The sequence below is a fragment of the Amblyomma mixtum genome, chromosome 4 (genome assembly GCF_055824585.1).
Source record: "Amblyomma mixtum isolate Tamu chromosome 4, ASM5582458v1, whole genome shotgun sequence".
NCBI classification, from domain to species: domain Eukaryota; kingdom Metazoa; phylum Arthropoda; class Arachnida; order Ixodida; family Ixodidae; genus Amblyomma; species Amblyomma mixtum.
The window spans coordinates 132,447,458-132,466,402 of NC_143015.1; the positions used below are offsets into that span (position 1 = coordinate 132,447,458).

Here is an 18,945-nt window from a genome sequence, read left to right on the forward strand (position 1 = left end):
CTCTCTCCAACCCATTCTTACTGCCTCAGACTACACTTCAACCTCTGTAGACGCTGATTAGGCAGCTATTGCCCCTGCCGTCACGCAGACCTCCGTTGAATACAATTTCAATGACTCTGAGCCTGCGGTCTACAACTACGCGGTTGGACGGGTGGCACCCCGGCCATCGGCATCTTACGTTCAGACACCGTCGCCTCTCACCCCACCAAAATCATCAAGGTGCTCGCTCACGCGGCTAATCCTGGCTACGAGGCGGCTAATTATAACACTCGCAATTCGACCGACCAAGCAAGTCTGCCCTCATCGGGCATGACTACGCGCGACGCGCTCCTCACGTACAATGATTTACTTCACACTGCCACCTCTTCCGTACCCCCGCGCGTCTTGCCCTCCTCCATCCGGAGCGTGATCGCCGGCCTGCCACTTATGTGACAGCTCAAGAGCCGACTACGACCATATCTTTTTCTCCTGCTCAGCACATTTGCCCCTGCCTCTTGGCACCTAAACAGTCAGCAGCAGTGGGAGGCTGCTTTGTCCAGCACCGAGCCGAATTTCCAACTTCGGCTGGTGACCTGGGCAGAGGACGTCGCGACTAGGCACGGCATGCGTTAGCGCTGACAACATTGTGGCTGACACGCGGCACTGCAGCAGTAGGCCTCAGCGTTCATTTTGAGAGCAAAGCGAGCAACCACTAACTGCCACGTGCCAGGGTGGCAGGGGGGTAGGGTGGAAGGACGGCAGATTGGGCAAGTTGGTGTTTCATGGTAACAAGAAAAATTCAAACAGCGCTCTTCCTCTTTCTAGTCCAGTCGTCTAGCGCTCTTTGAATTTTTCGTGTCACCATGGCAGGCTGGCCGCGCTGCCTATCCAGTGTTCAGAACGCACTCAACGTTACAAACGCCATACCGCGTATACTTCGGTACGCCATAGTTTTCGCTTTCTAACCGCGTTCAGGAGTGCTTAAAACGCAACTAATTTCTTTTATCGCTGACGATACTGAAGGCGGAGGGGAGCGCCATTTATACTTCGAACTGGAAATTTTTAAAACTACAATTCAGTTTCGAGAGAATCCAAAATGATAGTTCCGAACATTCTAGTAAACCGTTTGTTCAGGCTAGTTGGTTCATGGTAAGAGCAATATGGACATGGTGCGACCAATGGAAGTAGGGGACGCACTGTTCCTTTCGTTTTGGGTCTTCTCTGTCCCCTTTGGTTGCGCCGTCAACGAATTACTTAGCAAACATTCAAAGCCGAACATATCATAATAAACACTTACAAACCGTCCACGTTCCCATTAGGCAACGGTATTAAACAAACGTCTACATTATGTCTCAACTCAACGATAAAGTTAACAAAACACGCAGAAAAAATCGACAGCTAATGCGTCAAGAGAGAGGAACGTCATTTTGTGTTGCCATTTATACGCATCCGTTTCATTTTTACTTCCCCCAGCTGTCTTCGTCCTCTAGAATATATTTATGCAAAATGAAAGAAAGAAATAATGGAAACCCGTTTCTGAAGAGGCATTGTACAAACTCTACAAAAACGAATCAGTCAAAAGAGCTTTCTTTTTTAAGCATGGCGGCTCGCTTCTACTCGTATAGAAAAGGTTAACATGGATTCCGGTGCTTTGTTGCTTACCTCTCATCTCAAAGAGAGCTAGCAAAGAATATCGCAGAATGAAACCATTGCTTTTACTCTTCATTGCTCTAGCTACGTTCGGCTTCAGCCTAGCCGCGGCACTGTCCCTAGGTAAGTTGTTTTTTGCTTTGCTTGACAGGCCTAGTGCTTGTGCTATCCCCGAGCACGGGGCGAAGTTTACTCACATATATCTTGTTTCAGTTGCGTCTCGTCTTACTGTTCAGCCCTGCAGAATGCTCGAAAATTGGCACGCAAACATAAACTCTGGACAAGTGCATTTTTTTTTTCAGCAGGAAGTTGTTTATGAGCTCAGTTTCTTCGCATATCGTAAAGTCGCAAAGTAACAGCGCATACATCTGCAAATCCGTTCGGACGGCGTTTACAGTTTTAAACTATATATTGTCAGAAAGGCAGCCCATTGGCTTCTTATAGCAGCCATAACTGCATACGAGCACAGGATAAATGTTGCTATGAGTGAGAAGGTTTAACCTTTCCTTTCAACATGTTCATAATAGAGCATTTCAGTACTGCGCAGTTACCTAAGCATTAAAAGTGGTGTTCTAGTAAGCTGTACTTGCTTTCAAGGCTTCAATACACCTTAAGTGATCTCCTATGTGATGTCTACCTTTCTATTGCGTTAAGCTACGGAGCAGCATGTGCTCTTCTTACTGTAGCCCAGTGGTTTTAAATGAAGCAGTACTACAACATTAGCCCTAATAGCTTCACTGTGATCCAATATATGTTTCCTCATTCTTTCAGCACCAATGATTCTGCTGTGGAGAACAAATCTGTACTTACTTTTATTATTTATGCTTTCAGTATACATCCTATAAATTTCATTCATAGCTTCAGCTACCTTGTGCTTCCTCCGTGCATTCTCTCTCTCTTTTCGCCGTCGCATTAAATGGCTCTTTATAAGCAGCGCATACGACAAATCAGTTAGTATAAAACTGATCTCATTATGCGCATCTCATTATGCGATCTCATTATGCGCATCTACTGAGCAGCTCACATTTCCTTATACAACTCCTCAAGCTCAGTTACGAGACTTATGTATACATAATTCATGCTGCCGCACATCCTAACGATAAGTTGCTGGCCCTTATTCTTAAGACCCTTTTGTTCTACATCATTTGCGCAATTTTATAGTGATAAATAACATTTCTTGCGCAATTTTCTACCAGTGTAGATCATTAAATGAGCCTCAGTCAGCATACATGTTAACATTAATGCAGCGCAGTGCTTGGCTTGGCCTATGGGATGTGCATATTCGTGCTTGTTGATCAAAACAGAACAGCCCTCTTTCAGGAAGTTCAGGAAGCGCACACGTATGGTAGCCCATACGAAGCGTTACAAATGATCGCTGCCTTTGCAGCAACAGAATCACTTATTAGTAAGCCCGCATAGTTTTGTATACATCCTGTCGTTGCTTTGCTTCTGCAGTTTGCTGGCCTCAGAGCACTGCGTTTTAGGTGTAGGATTAAAACTCTGTGAGATAATTGCTCACGGTCAACTACGGCATCTCTAGTGCATGTATTTCTTCCAATAGTGGGTGTCAGTGCCAGAGACGTCTTTTAATGGATTTCACCTCGAAACATGACGGAGCGCTTTTGGACATTAACGGCACTAATTTATGTAATAATGCTTCATAGGTAACCTGTGGAATATTAATATCCTCAAAATAAAATTTTTGTACAAGTAGTCATTTCAGGAAGGTATCTCTGAGTTCAGAAGGGCCATCGTTAACGCTATCAGGATGGTAATAGCAATTATCACTATCAATACTAAGAGCGGCAGCAGTCATGGCGGTAATGCCTGAAGCAGAATTCGTGCCTGTAGGCTTCGAAGTTGCGGTACCGGTACCACTTTTCATAACGAAAAACTGACCGCCTTCGTCCCTCAAGGATAATGTCGTCAACGTCCCAGCAGTGACGATACAGCATTTCGGTATTCACACGCACCGTCTCTTATCGCGTGATTTTGTCTATGAGAGTACCGTAGCGGCATCTATTGTAACAGATGAGGTTTGAATATTGGCCACTTGTGACCACTCTTTAGACCGCTGGGTTAGCCGTTACGGCCGGCAGCAAATCAGAACGTAATAACGCCAACAAACCAATGCAGAAATAAAAATTCACAGCCGGGTATGCTGGTGACCTAACACGCTTCTTTCAACGAAAAGCTGTTTGCTGCAACGCGGTTGCAAACTTGAATATAAACAAACAATGAAAGTTTCTCCACCACCAATTTCTTATTTTTGTTCAAAGCACGCAGGCAAACGGCCTTCCAGTTTGTTTGGTGCTTATTTTGAAACGGCGTTTATGATGAATGACCCAGCATAAAGAAGCACTGTTTGAAAGCGCATTTATCTTAAGATGGCTTTCTGCATTAAGTTTTGGATTGAAACTCAAGCCACGTGCCCTTTAGGTCTTTGTCCTACCACCCCAAAGGTCATAGAATTCTGCACAGGAGTTCAGTCAAGGTCAACGTGAACAATATTTTGCACAGAGTAAAGCTATTGTATGTACCCAGTGCACGTGCATTCCGTGACACGCAAAAATTATTAAGTTCCAGATGTACGCACGTGTGGTCTCAGACGACGTGCAAGGGAATGCGTTCTTTGACCGAGGCCAGAAAAACATTCACTCTTATTGCTCGGTGGAGGTCATTAACAATAAAAGAATTATTTGTAGTATTATTTAGACGGGAGGAAGATCGAAGTAGCCTGCTTACACAAAGTGAATAAGTGAGCGAACCCCGCAAGAAGAGATGGGGTGAAGTAGAATCTGGATTCAGAGGGAAACGGTCGCCGTAGCGTAGGATTCCGAATTAATTTCTATTGAAAGTTTCCTTATCATGAGTTACAGAATTCCTTATGCCTCCATAAGAAATTTTACGGAGTCAGTATGGAGCATATGGAGTCGGTATGGACTATATGGAGGCACATATGAAAATTTAAGGACTCCATATGACTCCATGTAAACAGAATGGAAGTGGTATGAGTATTAAGTAGAATGCTTATGGACGCCGTAAACACAAGATTTAGATTTCCATACATTTTCTATATCTCATGGACTCTATATTTCCATAATTCGATACGAGCGACTCATATGGACCGTTTCAGAAAGGGGGGGGGGAAGGGCTCGAGTTATTTAACGTTCACTGCCATTTAACACCACACGAGTTCCTATTTTTTGTATCCCAACACCAGCCAAACATGGCTGCACAGTTATGATCGATCCCGCTACCTTATCCTCAGCAACCAATTAACAAAACTGTACTCCAAAGCTTCTCGACGGGGCCCGTACAGAACTCTGGTAGTAGTAGCGGACGTTGCGTTTTGATAATGTATACAAAGCGTTGCGTATAAAACAGTGCTCCCGAAACCGCAATAGACGCGTGTGACGCGTAAGAAGAATCTTTCTACCAACTTCATGAGCTCTTGGAAAACCCGGCAACCCCTCTCACTGCGACGTCACAGATGTGCTCTCGATTCGCGCTTCGAGCAGCGTTATAGGCCGGAAGGTTGCAGCCTGCGCAAACTTCGAGCCAGCGTGCGAGACATGGCATCGGGCTGCTAATGGAGCCCAAGCGAAAATAGCCCTCGCATTATAAAATGTACATGCTATTCTTGTGAGGAGCGTGTAAAAAGCAGCGCATGTGAGTTGAAAGTCCTCCGTTATGTATAGCGTACATGAGATGGATTTAGCGCCGCATATATAAGCGTGCTTCAATATCGAATAGTTCACCCTGTGCAATAAAGAACGCGTCACATTAAAGACTGCACATTCACACAAACAGTACATATGTGCATATCGAATGTCACCTAGTTCATTGTAGTGCATTGCATATGTCGGCGCTTCTCGAACTTTGTCCACTCTGTGTAGCTGCGCCAGCTTCATTTATGAACTTTTTTGCTGTTATTTTTCCCTGTAGAAACTTCTACACTAAGCGACGCACGTAATCCCCGCTCTGCTTCTCTTTGGCTCGGTTTTGTGCTAGCACCTGCAACCGACATCGCCCCTATTTAAATGCCAGCCGTATCACTGGCTCCATAACGGGGCCCTTTGCCCCTTTTTGTTTGTCTAATTCTCTCAGCGCGATGCACCATGGTGAGGAGATGCCACTTACGTCACAGCGCGAGCCGCTAGTATGGCTGGTGAATGCTCCTCTCCGAAGCATTGACTTGGGAACAAGGAGGAGGGAAAGAATGCAGGAGAGGCCGTTACGTCACATTGTTCAAAGCCTCCCTTATTATAAATGGTCTATAGACAGTCTATAGACTTCTTACAGACTGTATTGCCTTCATATAGATATTTGTTTTCTCTACTGATAATCTATAGATAGTCTACAGACTTTCTATAGACAAAAGTTTACTAAAAGTGTACGACCATAAATGTATAGATTGTCTATAGACTGTCTATAGCATTTGTGTTACCTATAGACTACTCTATAGGATTTTCTATAGAGAGGCTATGGACTTTAAGACAGATGTCTATAGAGATTCTGCAGACTGTCTAAAAAATTTTTTAAGCGCATGCGCCCCTTTGGCGGCCGTCTCAGCTGGCTTGCGCATGCGCAGAAGACAATGCAGCAGACGACGCCGCTGCACCCAACGTTGCTATAGGCTGCGCCGTCGGCCACAGACTTAGACGGACAGATTTTTCCGACATCGGCGTTCTAACACTCAGGCATAAAAGAAGGTGATGTACGGCACAGAAGATGTACTAATAAAGCCTATTCAAAGAGCCCAAGGCATTGAGCTTTAGAGACGGGGGGCTCTTGGAGTTAGGCTGTGTTCTGACACGCTACCATCAATACTGTGTCCGAGCCGGTTCAAGATTGATCTCGTTCTTTCCTCTCAGGGGGTGCCTCCGGCGATGACACTGAAACGCCAAAGAACGGCAGTGATATGGTTGTGACCGTGGATGACCTACAGCGCCTCGGACTGCCCAACCTCAACCAAACAGTGCGAGACTACTACGAGAGCGGTGCCGACCAAGAACAGACACTGTATGAGAACACCGCAGCATTCAAAAGGTCGGGTATAAACACGTTTCATGAAAATATTGAAACAAGTGGCTGTTTGTTCTCACTTCTGGCATAGTAAAAAAAAACTAAAAAAAAATATTGAAAAACATTCGAAATTCTAAAAACTGATTTGACTGTTACTAACGACAAGCTTCAAATCTCATTGCAACTAACCGCCTAATCCTACTAGTTAAAAAGTTAATTATTAAAAAGTAGTAACGCAGTTTACTAATTCAGAGAATTCAATAGTTTCCTGGTGTCCGCCAAAACTGGTAATACTGTACCGCAAAACCCATAATTTTACCCCAAGAAGCCTATCTTCGAAAATTTTTGAAAGTGTTCGCTTAAACACTAGTTATGTCACGATGTGAAAGTAGTTTGCGAAAATATTCCTTTGCGCCAAGCGGCCGTTTTCATCCCAAGAACTTGTACGTAAAGATAATGGGCTCAATATTGGGCCCAAAATACGCAAAATATTCCTTTATGTTGTACTTTTCATGACCTCTTATCCCCTATAATCAGCTCCTGTTTACTTACCAAGGCATTCATTTCGTGTTCTTTGTCAGTCTTGAAAGAACCAAAGCGAACATAAACAACAGTAGGGAAATGCTTGATTTTTATTTGAGCTTAAGTATCAGTTACTTGCGTCTACTCCCTGGCCGACTATGTAATCTTCCGGTCTTATAACGTTGCCCTTATCATATTCCTTTCTTTTTTTTTATTCGAGAAGTCTGCCATGAGGCATAAGTTGAGAAACGGGGAGTGGAATGTAGGAGATAGAAAGTTAAAAGAAGGAGTGGAGACCAGTTCCACCGAGGTATTCGCAGAGGTTGCTCGTAAACTGATTGTTCAAAGTCCACTTAGTCATATTCGCGGTTCCACCGCAGGCCCGCCTCCCTGAGGAGCAGTGCCCAGCGATGGCTCCTATTATTTTGCTTTTTGTAGCTCAGTACGCTGCCCTCAGGTGAAGTCCTGCCCTTTTCGAATTAGCTACCAGACATCGGCCCCTTATCCGAGCACTGGCAAGCTACAGCTATTATCTATTCCACGCTTGAAAGATGATAGTAAGTTGTTTACATTCTGAAAGCAGCTGTCAAATGCACTACACCCCAATATTATTCCCCTCGCTATTCCAAGCTCTTGGCCCGAATCTGTGTTTAGATGCATTTGCTTACTGTTTAGAATGTTTCCCCGCCAACTGTAAAATCGTCTTTGCTATCCAGTGGGTTGATCATCCCTTCAGTGCACCTATGCAGAAGCAAGCCCCCCTGAGAGTTCCGATCTACATACGTGCAGGTGGAGGCTGCTGTATCGTGTCCTGGTCAACGTGGTCAACAGGAAAACGACTACCACCATGCTGGGTAAAGAGGTTAGCATGCCCCTCGGGATCGCACCGTCAGCCATGCAGAAGATGGCGAACCCTATTGGAGAAGTTGGCACTGCCACAGGTGAGGCATCGAAGGCTAGAGCACAGTATGGACTCGCCATGCTGCAGTAACATCCCTGCGGCATCTTTGACCTATGTCAGTGTCATGGCCGAAAAACTATGCGAAACGTAGTGCAATAAGAGGTCACTTGAGCGCACAGCTGCTAATTAAGCAGCTGAACCAGATTATCGACGGATTCAGAACTACGGCTTGTTCTAACAGTAGCCTGTCCGCTGTATGCACTGGCTGGAGCAAGCCACTCGGGTGGGTTGCCTGTGGCAGCCTAGCAAGCTGAGATATCTGCATAAGAAAGAAGGCCTCCAGCTTTCTCGCGGGTGCGTGCTAATGAGCAGCACAAAGGTAACTTGCGTGATTCAGGCAGTTGCCTCTCTACTTCTGGCACGAAAGTTGTAAAATTCAAGACAAAATACGGCCGGGAAGGCATTGTCTTTCCGTCCGTCCGTCCGTCCGTCCGTCCGTCCGTCCGTCCGTCCGTCCGTCCGTCCGTCCGTCCGTCCGCCCGTCCGTCCGTCCGTCCGTCCGTCCGTCCGCCTGCCTGCCTGCCTGCCTGCCTGCCTGCCTGCCTGCCTGCCAGCCTGCCTGCCTGCCTGCCTGCCTGCCTGCCTGCCTGCCTGCCTGCCTGCCTGCCTGCCTGCCTGCCTGCCTGCCTGCCTGTCTGCCTGTCTGTCTGTCTGTCTGTCTGTCTGTCTGTCTGTCTGTCTGTCTGTCTGTCTGTCTGCCTGCCTGCCTGCCTGCCTGTCTGCCTGTCTGCCTGTCTGCCTGCCTGTCTGCCTGCCTGTCTGCCTGTCTGTCTGCCTGTCTGTCTGCCTGTCTGTCTGCCTGTCTGTCTGCCTGTCTGTCTGTCTGCCTGTCTGTCTGCCTGTCTGTCTGCCTGTCTGCCTGTCTGCCTGTCTGCCTGTCTGCCTGTCTGCCTGTCTGCCTGTCTGCCTGCCTGTCTGCCTGTCTGTCTGGCTGCCTGTCTGGCTGCCTGTCTGGCTGCCTGTCTGGCTGCCTGTCTGGCTGCCTGTCTGGCTGCCTGTCTGCCTGTCTGCCTGTCTGCCTGCCTGTCTGCCTGTCTGCCTGTCTGCCTGTCTGCCTGTCTGTCTGTCTGCCTGTCTGCCTGTCTGCCTGTCTGCCTGTCTGCCTGTCTGCCTGTCTGCCTGTCTGCCTGTCTGCCTGTCTGTCTGTCTGCCTGTCTGCCTGTCTGTCTGCCTGTCTGTCTGCCTGTCTGTCTGCCTGTCTGTCTGCCTGTCTGTCTGCCTGTCTGTCTGCCTGTCTGCCTGTCTGTCTGCCTGTCTGCCTGTCTGCCTGCCTGCCTGTCTGCCTGCCTGTCTGCCTGTCTGCCTGTCTGCCTGCCTGCCTGTCTGCCTGTCTGCCTGCCTGTCTGCCTGCCTGTCTGCCTGTCTGCCTGTCTGCCTGCCTGTCTGCCTGCCTGTCTGCCTGCCTGCCTGCCTGCCTGCCTGCCTGCCTGCCAGCCTGCCTGCCTGCCTGCCTGCCTGCCTGCCTGCCTGCCTGCCTGCCTGCCTGCCTGCCTGCCTGCCTGCCTGCCTGTCTGCCTGTCTGCCTGTCTGTCTGTCTGTCTGTCTGTCTGTCTGTCTGTCTGTCTGTCTGTCTGTCTGTCTGCCTGCCTGCCTGCCTGCCTGTCTGCCTGTCTGCCTGTCTGCCTGCCTGTCTGCCTGCCTGTCTGCCTGTCTGTCTGCCTGTCTGTCTGCCTGTCTGTCTGCCTGTCTGTCTGCCTGTCTGTCTGTCTGCCTGTCTGTCTGCCTGTCTGTCTGCCTGTCTGCCTGTCTGCCTGTCTGCCTGTCTGCCTGTCTGCCTGTCTGCCTGTCTGCCTGTCTGCCTGTCTGCCTGCCTGTCTGCCTGTCTGTCTGGCTGCCTGTCTGGCTGCCTGTCTGGCTGCCTGTCTGGCTGCCTGTCTGGCTGCCTGTCTGGCTGCCTGTCTGCCTGTCTGCCTGTCTGCCTGCCTGTCTGCCTGTCTGCCTGTCTGCCTGTCTGCCTGTCTGTCTGTCTGCCTGTCTGCCTGTCTGCCTGTCTGCCTGTCTGCCTGTCTGCCTGTCTGCCTGTCTGCCTGTCTGCCTGTCTGCCTGTCTGCCTGTCTGCCTGTCTGTCTGTCTGCCTGTCTGCCTGTCTGTCTGCCTGTCTGTCTGCCTGTCTGTCTGCCTGTCTGTCTGCCTGTCTGTCTGCCTGTCTGTCTGCCTGTCTGCCTGTCTGTCTGCCTGTCTGCCTGTCTGCCTGCCTGCCTGTCTGCCTGCCTGTCTGCCTGTCTGCCTGTCTGCCTGCCTGCCTGTCTGCCTGTCTGCCTGCCTGTCTGCCTGCCTGTCTGCCTGTCTGCCTGTCTGCCTGCCTGTCTGCCTGCCTGTCTGCCTGTCTGCCTGTCTGCCTGTCTGCCTGTCTGCCTGTCTGCCTGTCTGCCTGTCTGTCTGTCTGTCTGTCTGTCTGTGGCAGGCTGCTCACCTGCCCACCGTGTCAGGCGGCAGCCCATTTAATCATGTGAGGCTGTTCGGGGAGAGTACCCTGGGTCGCATCCCAAGTTCCAGCGATGGCAACACCTGCCATAGCACCTGTCTTATGGCACTGCGCCACTGCTCACCTGCCCGCCGGGTGACTTAGTTGCCAAGGTGTAGCCAGTGGGCAGGTGAGCAGTGGCGCAGTGGCTATGGCAGGTATTGCAATGTTTTCCATTCATTTTTGCAAGGAAGAACACACCCACCAACAGCCACCTTAACCAAGCAGAGCACCGCAGCACCGAAACACATCATGTTAGCGCACGTATCCGCATTTGGTCCAGTTACCCTAATGGACTGACATTTTCTGTTCTGAGCTGAACATTTCTTGAATTTCTTTAAAGTTATACCGCAGACGCCTAGAATGTGCGCTTTTAGCTAATTAGGATGAGAAAGGCCTTTCATTGAAATTGAAATTCAATTGAAATTTTATTCCGCCACAGAAAGGAATGTTCACGCAAACTGCAGTAACGTTAGTAGTGCTACTTCAGGGTGTACCAGCCGTTACAGCCCAATCAGTGAGCTTCGCCCGTCATGCTTGTTAATCATTCAATTTAAATCCTCCTTATTAACTAGACGGATCTATAGATAGCGTTTCAACAGTCGGTTCGATAATTGTTTGGCGGTGTTGTGCAGCTGTTGAGCTATGACAAAGTGCTAAATGCCGCTGTTCCTCATAAGTGGGCATATTAAACGCGAAATAATATTTTATAACTTCTTGACACAAATAAGGACCCACACAGTCCACATACAGGGTATGCATGCACGCACTATGAAATAATGCATGGTCGCCGAGATACTTTCAAAAGAGAAGACAATAAATAGTGCCACTTGCGTCCAGGTTAGAGCAACTAGAGCAATAATGGCTCATAAGATGCGCTCGCGTTTTCCCCCTTTCCAAGCAGCAAGCAATCTAGGCTGCGATAATAATTTCATCAAGTTCTCTTTTGTAACAAGACTCGGAAATTAATCGTAAATACAGTCACTAAAATCGGGCGGACTCTCCCCCAGGAATCGTGGTCTAACATTCGCAACTGCCATATGGTATTTCTTTCAATGTTGACGCCCGGGGGGAATTATTTCTCCTTCTCTTGAGGGTTGAAGTTTACGCTGGCACTTGTTGCAATTTTTTTCATGCAGCTTCCCAAGAAGCAGGAACTGTGATGATACTGAGTACACTCAGCTCCACATCCATCGAAAAGCTGAGAGAAAAGGCGCCGAATGCCACGCTCTGGTTGCAGCTCTACGTGTTCAAGAACCGCACAGTGACGGAAGAACTGCTCTACCGGGCTTACTGCGCGAATTTCTCGGCCGTCGTGCTGACAGTCGATGCCCCAAGCTGGGGTCAGCGAATAGTAGACGTCCGCAATGCTTTCAAGATACCGGAGGGAATCACGTAAGTATTTCTGGCTCATTCTGTAGCGCATGGAAAAGTTGGGTTTCATGCCAATTTTTTATCGATATTTTCCACTCGTTAAGAATAGAATGACGCGCTCACGGGAGAGCAACATTTTCGGTTTTTCGGTTACAATGCATAAATAATCTATAATAAGACGCAGCCTGATTAAACTAGGCAGTATGATAAAGGCTAGAACAAGACCCTATTTCATTCAGCAAACATAAAAGCACAAGTTCTATAACAGCATTTGGAACCAGCAAATACGCATAGATAATATGGTTGTCCAAGAGGTAATGCATTTCATTTTTTTCTTGAGTGCTGTTTAAGAAAACTTGATTAAATTGACAAGAAAAACAGCCGCATGCGGACCGGATAAATATTACATTGCAACTAAGTTGAGGGAAGAACTAAGTGAAGGGTAGGACCAGCAAGCCAGCTTTCCAAATTCCGTGGCAAAGTCCCGCGGCCGACATCACTGAGCACCTTGTTATATGGACACCAGGGCATGTCGGCTTGGCTAGGAACTGGACAGCGGGTAGTTTATCTCGAGGACACACTAACTAAGCTGCGGAGGACTCACTAAAACTTAGACTACTGGTTCCGACGTATAGTGGCATCTTTGAACAACACATAGGGTGGAGGATGCTCCTACCTCCACCTTACAGCAAGCTCACAAAAGAACAGTCAGCCGCTTGGAGGCGGCTCCTAAAAAACATTTGCCCTAGTTTAAACAACAGCCGATCGGGCATCCCGTCGGCTCTGCGGGGAAGTGGCCACATTACATCACACCTCATGGCGTGGCCTATCCATGGGGCATTCCCCAAATTAGTCAAACACCTCGACAACGAACGCTTCCACAATGAAATGATCTGTATAATGAAGGATTTCTTATGTCCTTATTGAATTCCTATCTTTCATATGTATTGTGAAAACCTCTAAGCGAAGACCACTACAACAAATTTGATTTTACAACGAACGAATTTAGGGGCCCCCACGGCTTATTTGTTGGTTCACAAGAAACGCAGATAGCGAAGCCGCCACTGCTCTGCGTAGTCGCCACTGGCCTGCGACAAGCATAACGCGCTCACCGGTGAAAAAAATCTCGTCAAAACTAACTTCTACCATCGCCGCAATTTATTCTCGCCCGTACCGTATCCCATATGCGAGATCCGACAGCTGTAACTGCGGCCTCCAAGGCTCATCGTATTTTTTAACACATCGACGACCTTGGCATCTAATAACGGTTTACTCGCTTGTGCTAAAACCTCCGGTGGATATTTGGAATCGAAAATATATTTATTAGCCACAAAAAAGTCAGGGAAGCTCGGCCGAGCAAAATTAAAAAACAAAAACAAACCGTATGCATTCTTCTATAGACGGTTTTGAATCAACGTATATTATACAGAGCGTGCTCACTTTACCCTTTTGCAGCCTAGGAAATTTCGACAAGTCGGTTTACAGCAACTTCGACAGCAGCTCCAAAAGTGGTTCCGGCCTCACCAAGTACACCAACGACTTCTTCGACCAATCACTGACGTGGGAGTCCGTGCAGTGGCTCAAGAATGCCACGCCCCTTCCAATCGTCCTCAAAGGAATAATTACACGTAAGACGCACCCATAAGGCTCATTAATGCATTCGAAACTTCGTACAATTTCACTTATGGGAGCAGAAATTCAGTGATAGTTTTCGTGCTAGCTTAGGCCTTCCTCCGCCTCCCCCTCTACACACAGTTACATAAAAGAGTTTTTCCAGCTTTCAAGACGTAGTTGTGGATACCAGTTACAAGAAAACCACGAAGTCATCGTGTCGCTTAGACGCCTTCTTGAAGGCAGTTCAATTAGCAAATTTTCTTCGGCAAAGAATTAGAGATTTTTTATTCCCAAACAATATCGGCCGGATATTGTTCCACCAACACGTTATAAGTCTAGACATCCAGCCCAGCCTCAGTCTATGAGCTTCTCTGGGCCAGGAACGCTACAGGACAACGTAGCTGATTTTCAATGTAGACAAGAACAGCCGAGAAAAACGGGGATTTACTATTACTCTATCGCTTTCGATCTGACACCTGCTCCATGTAACAGCGATATTATGCAGGCGCTCAGAGCCTTGTGGTGAACTTATTATTATTAAGGTTTCACAAAGTTCGTTACTCACAACACGTTATATGCCGTGTGGCAACTTTCGCGTCACAAATAATAATAATAATAATGTTGCTTATCGTATGCTGTGTTGTACTTTATCTCTTTCACGCCATCTGTTCTACGTTCTATTCTGCTTGGTATATAGTTAACTCAGTTTAACGTTGTGTCCTGGAAAGCTTTTAGAGCTCTGTCAATTGGGACTTCGCAGCCGAAGACGCCGAACTGGCGGCGCACTACGGGGTCAAAGCGATCATTGTTTCCAACCACGGGGGACGGCAGCTGGATGGATCTCCCGCAACGGTAAGTGCGCGACACATCGTACTAAAACACGCCTGTCTAATACTAGAAGCTCGCTTTTCTTGTAAGATCGTCGCGCAACATTCGAACTTTCTCATCTCACCGGCGGGAAGAAAGTTCACAAGTATCCACAAAGTACGATGCTAAGAAGTAATCAGACACAAGTTTAAAAGTATGCTGGTGCACTGCGCTCAAACGCTGTTTACGATCTGTAATAGAACTTCCAGAACTACTCGTGACTACGAGTTTCTATGCTGCGAAAGTGAAATAGGGCAGTGCTCAAACCTTGTAAAGTGTTCCGTTTTTTACACGTCCAACTAAATGTGGCTCTCTCACCATTCGAGTGATTCAAGTGCGGCGTACAGTGAGAGCGTCTTAGACTCTTACTGTGCACCTGACAGCAAGATTCACTGAAGTAATCATTCTTCACTGAGACGACAGGGGCGCTGTTCAAAGAGTCCCCGTATTTTGTTTTTGTCTTGAGCTTACGCGCAGTAATTTCTGGTATAGCGTCCGCACTCGGTATAGTGTCCGCGGAGCTCAATTTCGGCTGCATTTTTTTGTTTTAATTTACTAGTCTGTCCGCATCTGGTACATATTCCTCACGTGCCGCGGATGCTGCCATCGCAGTAAAGCCGTCTTTAGCGAAGCCTTTCACAATAACTTTCCAGGATTTCGCCACCCATTTCCACACTTGTGTGTGGAATCATGACCTTCGCAATTGAGATAGCAACTACCCCGGTCGCAAAGCTAATTAACCCAGTATTGCAAATGCATCGGCAAAGGCCGGTACAGCAATGGACCTGAGTGAAACCATCTATTTGCTATATTGAACCGATTACTTGGGCTAATTGGGTAGTGCCGGTAAGGACGGGTGCGACCTGTGAGCCTCGCGATGGCCACATAAACGCAGCCTAAGTACCATAAAGAGTCGTGACAAATCTTGTTGGGCATTTCAAGCTAGATTGGACAATACTGCGGACTCCATAGCGAAAATTACAGTAAATGACGCAGCATATACGTAGTTTACCTCGAAGGCACTCACGCTAATGCAACTGCTAATAAAATTCATTCATTGTCCCATGCCAGGCCCATCGCAAGTCATTCTCCGCCTTCCTATCACCACTGCAAATGTTCCGCATTAAAAACTGAATTCTTTTATTGCCTAATAAGAAATAGGTGTGTTCTGAGCCTACACCCTCCACACTTTTTACTTTTTTGTATAAATATAACTACTGCATCGCGCCTGCTTTCGCCTTCCTCATCTCGTACTCCTCCTCGGCACAGTCGTTTAATATTGGATTTAAACATGCTCGCAGTTTTCGCCTTTTTTTTTAGTTCATTCTTCTCTCGGTGTTCTGGAGATCCCATTCGCTTCTTGCAGATCGAGGCTCTGCCGGCAGTGGTGAAAGCGGTGCGAGAGCGGCTGGAGGTCTACCTGGACGGTGGTGTTCGTACAGGTACTGACGTAATCAAGGCGCTCGCCCTCGGCGCCAAGGCAGTTTTTGTCGGCAGGCCTGCGCTTTGGGGACTGGCCTACAACGTAAGTGGCTATGCTGTAAAAATTAAGTTCTTCAATTTTTCTACGTGCCAAAGCAGCTGGTGCAGTGCACATGAGGCGAATAGTAGTAGGAGGCTTCTGAATAATTTCGATTTGTCTTTGCTCTTTTATGTGCAACAGAATCTTAGTACACGAGCGTCTCTACATTTGATCACACCGAAACGCAGTCGTAGCAGCTCCGGTCATGTCCGCAAACTGATCATTATGGCCACTGAGCAACCGCTACATGCATACGCGTGTGATGAGGCGAAACAATGCAGTTTAGACCAGGAGGTGTGGCAGAAAAACCCAGGCCTAACAATTGACGTATATCTTTTTATTGCTTGCTCAGCTTTTTTCCAAATTACGTCATCATGAATTTCCTATTGAGGGAGTATTTACATCGGAGCAAATTTTCACGTAAGAGTGAGCATAAGGGAGACGTTAACACAACTGAAAGTAGAGATATTTAAACAGTGTAGCACTTTTATCAACGCCCATTGAACAAGGAGTACCGACCCCTCTTTCAGGGAACTGACGGTGTTAGAAAGATGCTGGACATCTTCCGGACCGAAATTAACAGGACTCTGGCACTGATGGGTAAGCAGCAAGAAATTCACTCTTTCCCTTGCATAGCAACAACACGCGTCAGTGTTTCTCACAGTGTCGCGAATCGCAATGTCGCGAACGAAACGTCACAAAACAAACACAGGCCAATAAAGCTGCGTAGTTGCCTCCGAGAAGTTGGTATGGGGGATGCAGTAAAAGATCTGTATTTAGCAGGCTCACGGATGACACCATTTTTCGACACGGAATGCTTTATAATGGTGAGCTGTGGGGGTGCTAACGCACTCAAAGGACGAGAGCTAATCCTCAACGTCTTAGTCATCGGCACCGCTAAAGACTGAGGGGTCCTGCTAGCGAAGAGCCCGGGAGAAGACAACAGAAGGGGCAGGAGACGCGACGTCCTGACTCATAGTGCCATGCAGAGCTGCGGAGCTCCAGACTGTGTATCTAGGATCGAATCCCATCACAGGCATCACGTTCGAGGCAAGGTTTACGGCTGCTGTTGTCTGTCGGAAATCGCTGCGGAAGCTAATTTTTTTTTGCCAGGCCGAGTTCGTAGTGTTCCATGCGAGACTGCTTGTCTTCGACTGCTATGAGGTTGCCGGCCTAAGTTCTGTATGCCGAAAAGTAAAACTAAGTTTAAGTTATCAGGGTCGATTAGACGTTTTGCACATTACCAGTTCGAAAGACTTTTGCCAGAGTACTGCAGGTATGGGGGTAGCAAAATGCTCTAAAAGGAAACTGCAGTCTTCAATACCTGGCTAACAAAAATGTTGCATACGTGGAACATACGTAGTCGGCGGAGAATGGGCGTTTTGGATCATATTCCTCTAGTGGTAGCCCGACCGAGGCAGGCTAGATTACGTCCACTCATTGGGCGGCGTGTGAATTAAGGCATACCTAGCAATAGGCACTCAGCATAGTGAAATACAAAAAGTACGAAGCTTTTTTCTCATCCTCCATACACGAATCTTGCGGAAAGCGAGTCTTCAGTCTCCTTTCTCTAGAAAACGCAGAAAACACATGGTGAATACCAAAGTAATGTTTGGGCGCCAGAAACAGCAAGGTGCGAATGACCCGCAAAATGAAAAGGTGTTAATATTTTCTTTCTCAATGTGCACACGGCACAAAAAGCTTCATACGCCCGAAGGACAAATATCTTGCGAAAATCGGCCACAGGCCACTTCGTCGCGCAGAACTGCGCAATATTGGGACACAACGATTTATGTATGGCGAAATGGTTTGCTTTTTAATGCGTCATCTTCTGGCTGCTTCTCTAAACTGTCACTCGAATGATTGGTACGGGGTGCCATTCGGCAGAAGCTGACATTGTTGCAGTACAACAATGGCCTCATAAACTGCCCCCGTTCTTTTAAAGTGCCCGCCCATACCAGTACACCGATGAAAGAAGTGTATGCCACCCCTTATGTCATACTGCGTCCCGGGTGGCCTTTAAAGTAATCGAGTGAAGTGAAGTGACGTTCAGTGGAGAGTGTTCTTGAAAAATATCCTATCCTAAACTTTAGGTTGAATGATATGCACCTTGGAGTCCGCTCTTTTAATAAACGTTACACCTAGCTGTAAAGTTAAAGCTTTTGGAAAGCACCTCGTTCCAAAAGTCATGGGAAACACTTGGGGTTTTGCCTCCTGCATCCTAAAACTATATAAGACGTCAACCGGTGGTATGCAGGAGAGCTTGTAGTTGGTTGCCCTAGGAATAATTTTTTATGGCAACGCGAGCAAGAAGGCATAACGCTTTAACTAGACCTTCCAGAGGCGGAAAGGTTGAACCACGAAATATTCCGGCCTCTTCCAATATCGGTATGAACCCTTCACGGCATTCTCATTTCTAAAGTAAGGTCATTGATCCTTGCAGGTCACTCATCCGTGTTTACCTTGAGGCCGCAAGATGTGATTCGCCAAGAACGCTACGGGTTCATGTGAAATCCTTCCATCTTGAACCATCGACCTGGCGTTCAGTCTGCGAAGATGATTATCTCAACAACTGAGCGCGATAAAGTCTTCTTACCGCATCTTCAATAAACATTTGTTCATATTGGTGTCCCTCACAGAGTTTTTGGTGTTTTCTTGCTCTCTGTTTCTACTGCACTCCTCGTTTCTCAGTACGCAGCCGTTGCTTTTGGCAGCGAGTGAAGGCACCTTCATTTACGCCGCGTTGCTGCTTATCTGCGAAAGAGGCCGGTAATCCCAGCAAGTGCAGGTTACTGAGGCTCGCAGAAGACTGTGAATAGTGCGTAGTAAATTGTGGAGATATCTTCAGAATCTCGAACGTGCAAGCTTTAGTGCTTGTATAATAACCAAGTTAATGAAAACGAAGGCAGTTAGAGTGGTAAATCATGCCTAACGAGTCTTCTCAAGTTCGGTACCTTGTCGCCT

General features: G+C 47.4%; 1 protein-coding gene across 1 annotated transcript; it reads left to right on the top strand.

Annotated features, from left to right (window-relative positions):
• The first annotated feature begins 1,587 nt into the window (after positions 1-1,587).
• LOC149348254 (2-Hydroxyacid oxidase 1-like) lies at positions 1,588-18,617 on the top strand. Its single transcript, XM_089588036.1, has 9 exons — positions 1,588-1,752; positions 6,507-6,681; positions 7,969-8,120; positions 11,744-11,999; positions 13,434-13,606; positions 14,353-14,444; positions 15,826-15,984; positions 16,512-16,581; positions 18,425-18,617. Exons 1-9 carry the CDS (start codon positions 1,680-1,682, stop codon positions 18,490-18,492), a joined length of 1,218 nt encoding a protein of 405 aa, XP_089444162.1. The 5' UTR covers positions 1,588-1,679; the 3' UTR covers positions 18,493-18,617.
• Positions 18,618-18,945: the final 328 nt, after the last annotated feature.

Bases quoted from the DNA above. Each gene is read 5' to 3' on its own strand.
- LOC149348254 (XM_089588036.1), top strand. From the start codon at position 1,680: ATGAAACCATTGCTTTTACTCTTCATTGCTCTAGCTACGTTCGGCTTC. The intron at 6,682-7,968 runs GTCGGGTATAAA...ACATACGTGCAG, and splicing joins AACACCGCAGCATTCAAAAG to GTGGAGGCTGCTGTATCGTG. The intron at 8,121-11,743 runs GTGAGGCATCGA...TTTTTCATGCAG, and splicing joins AGAAGTTGGCACTGCCACAG to CTTCCCAAGAAGCAGGAACT.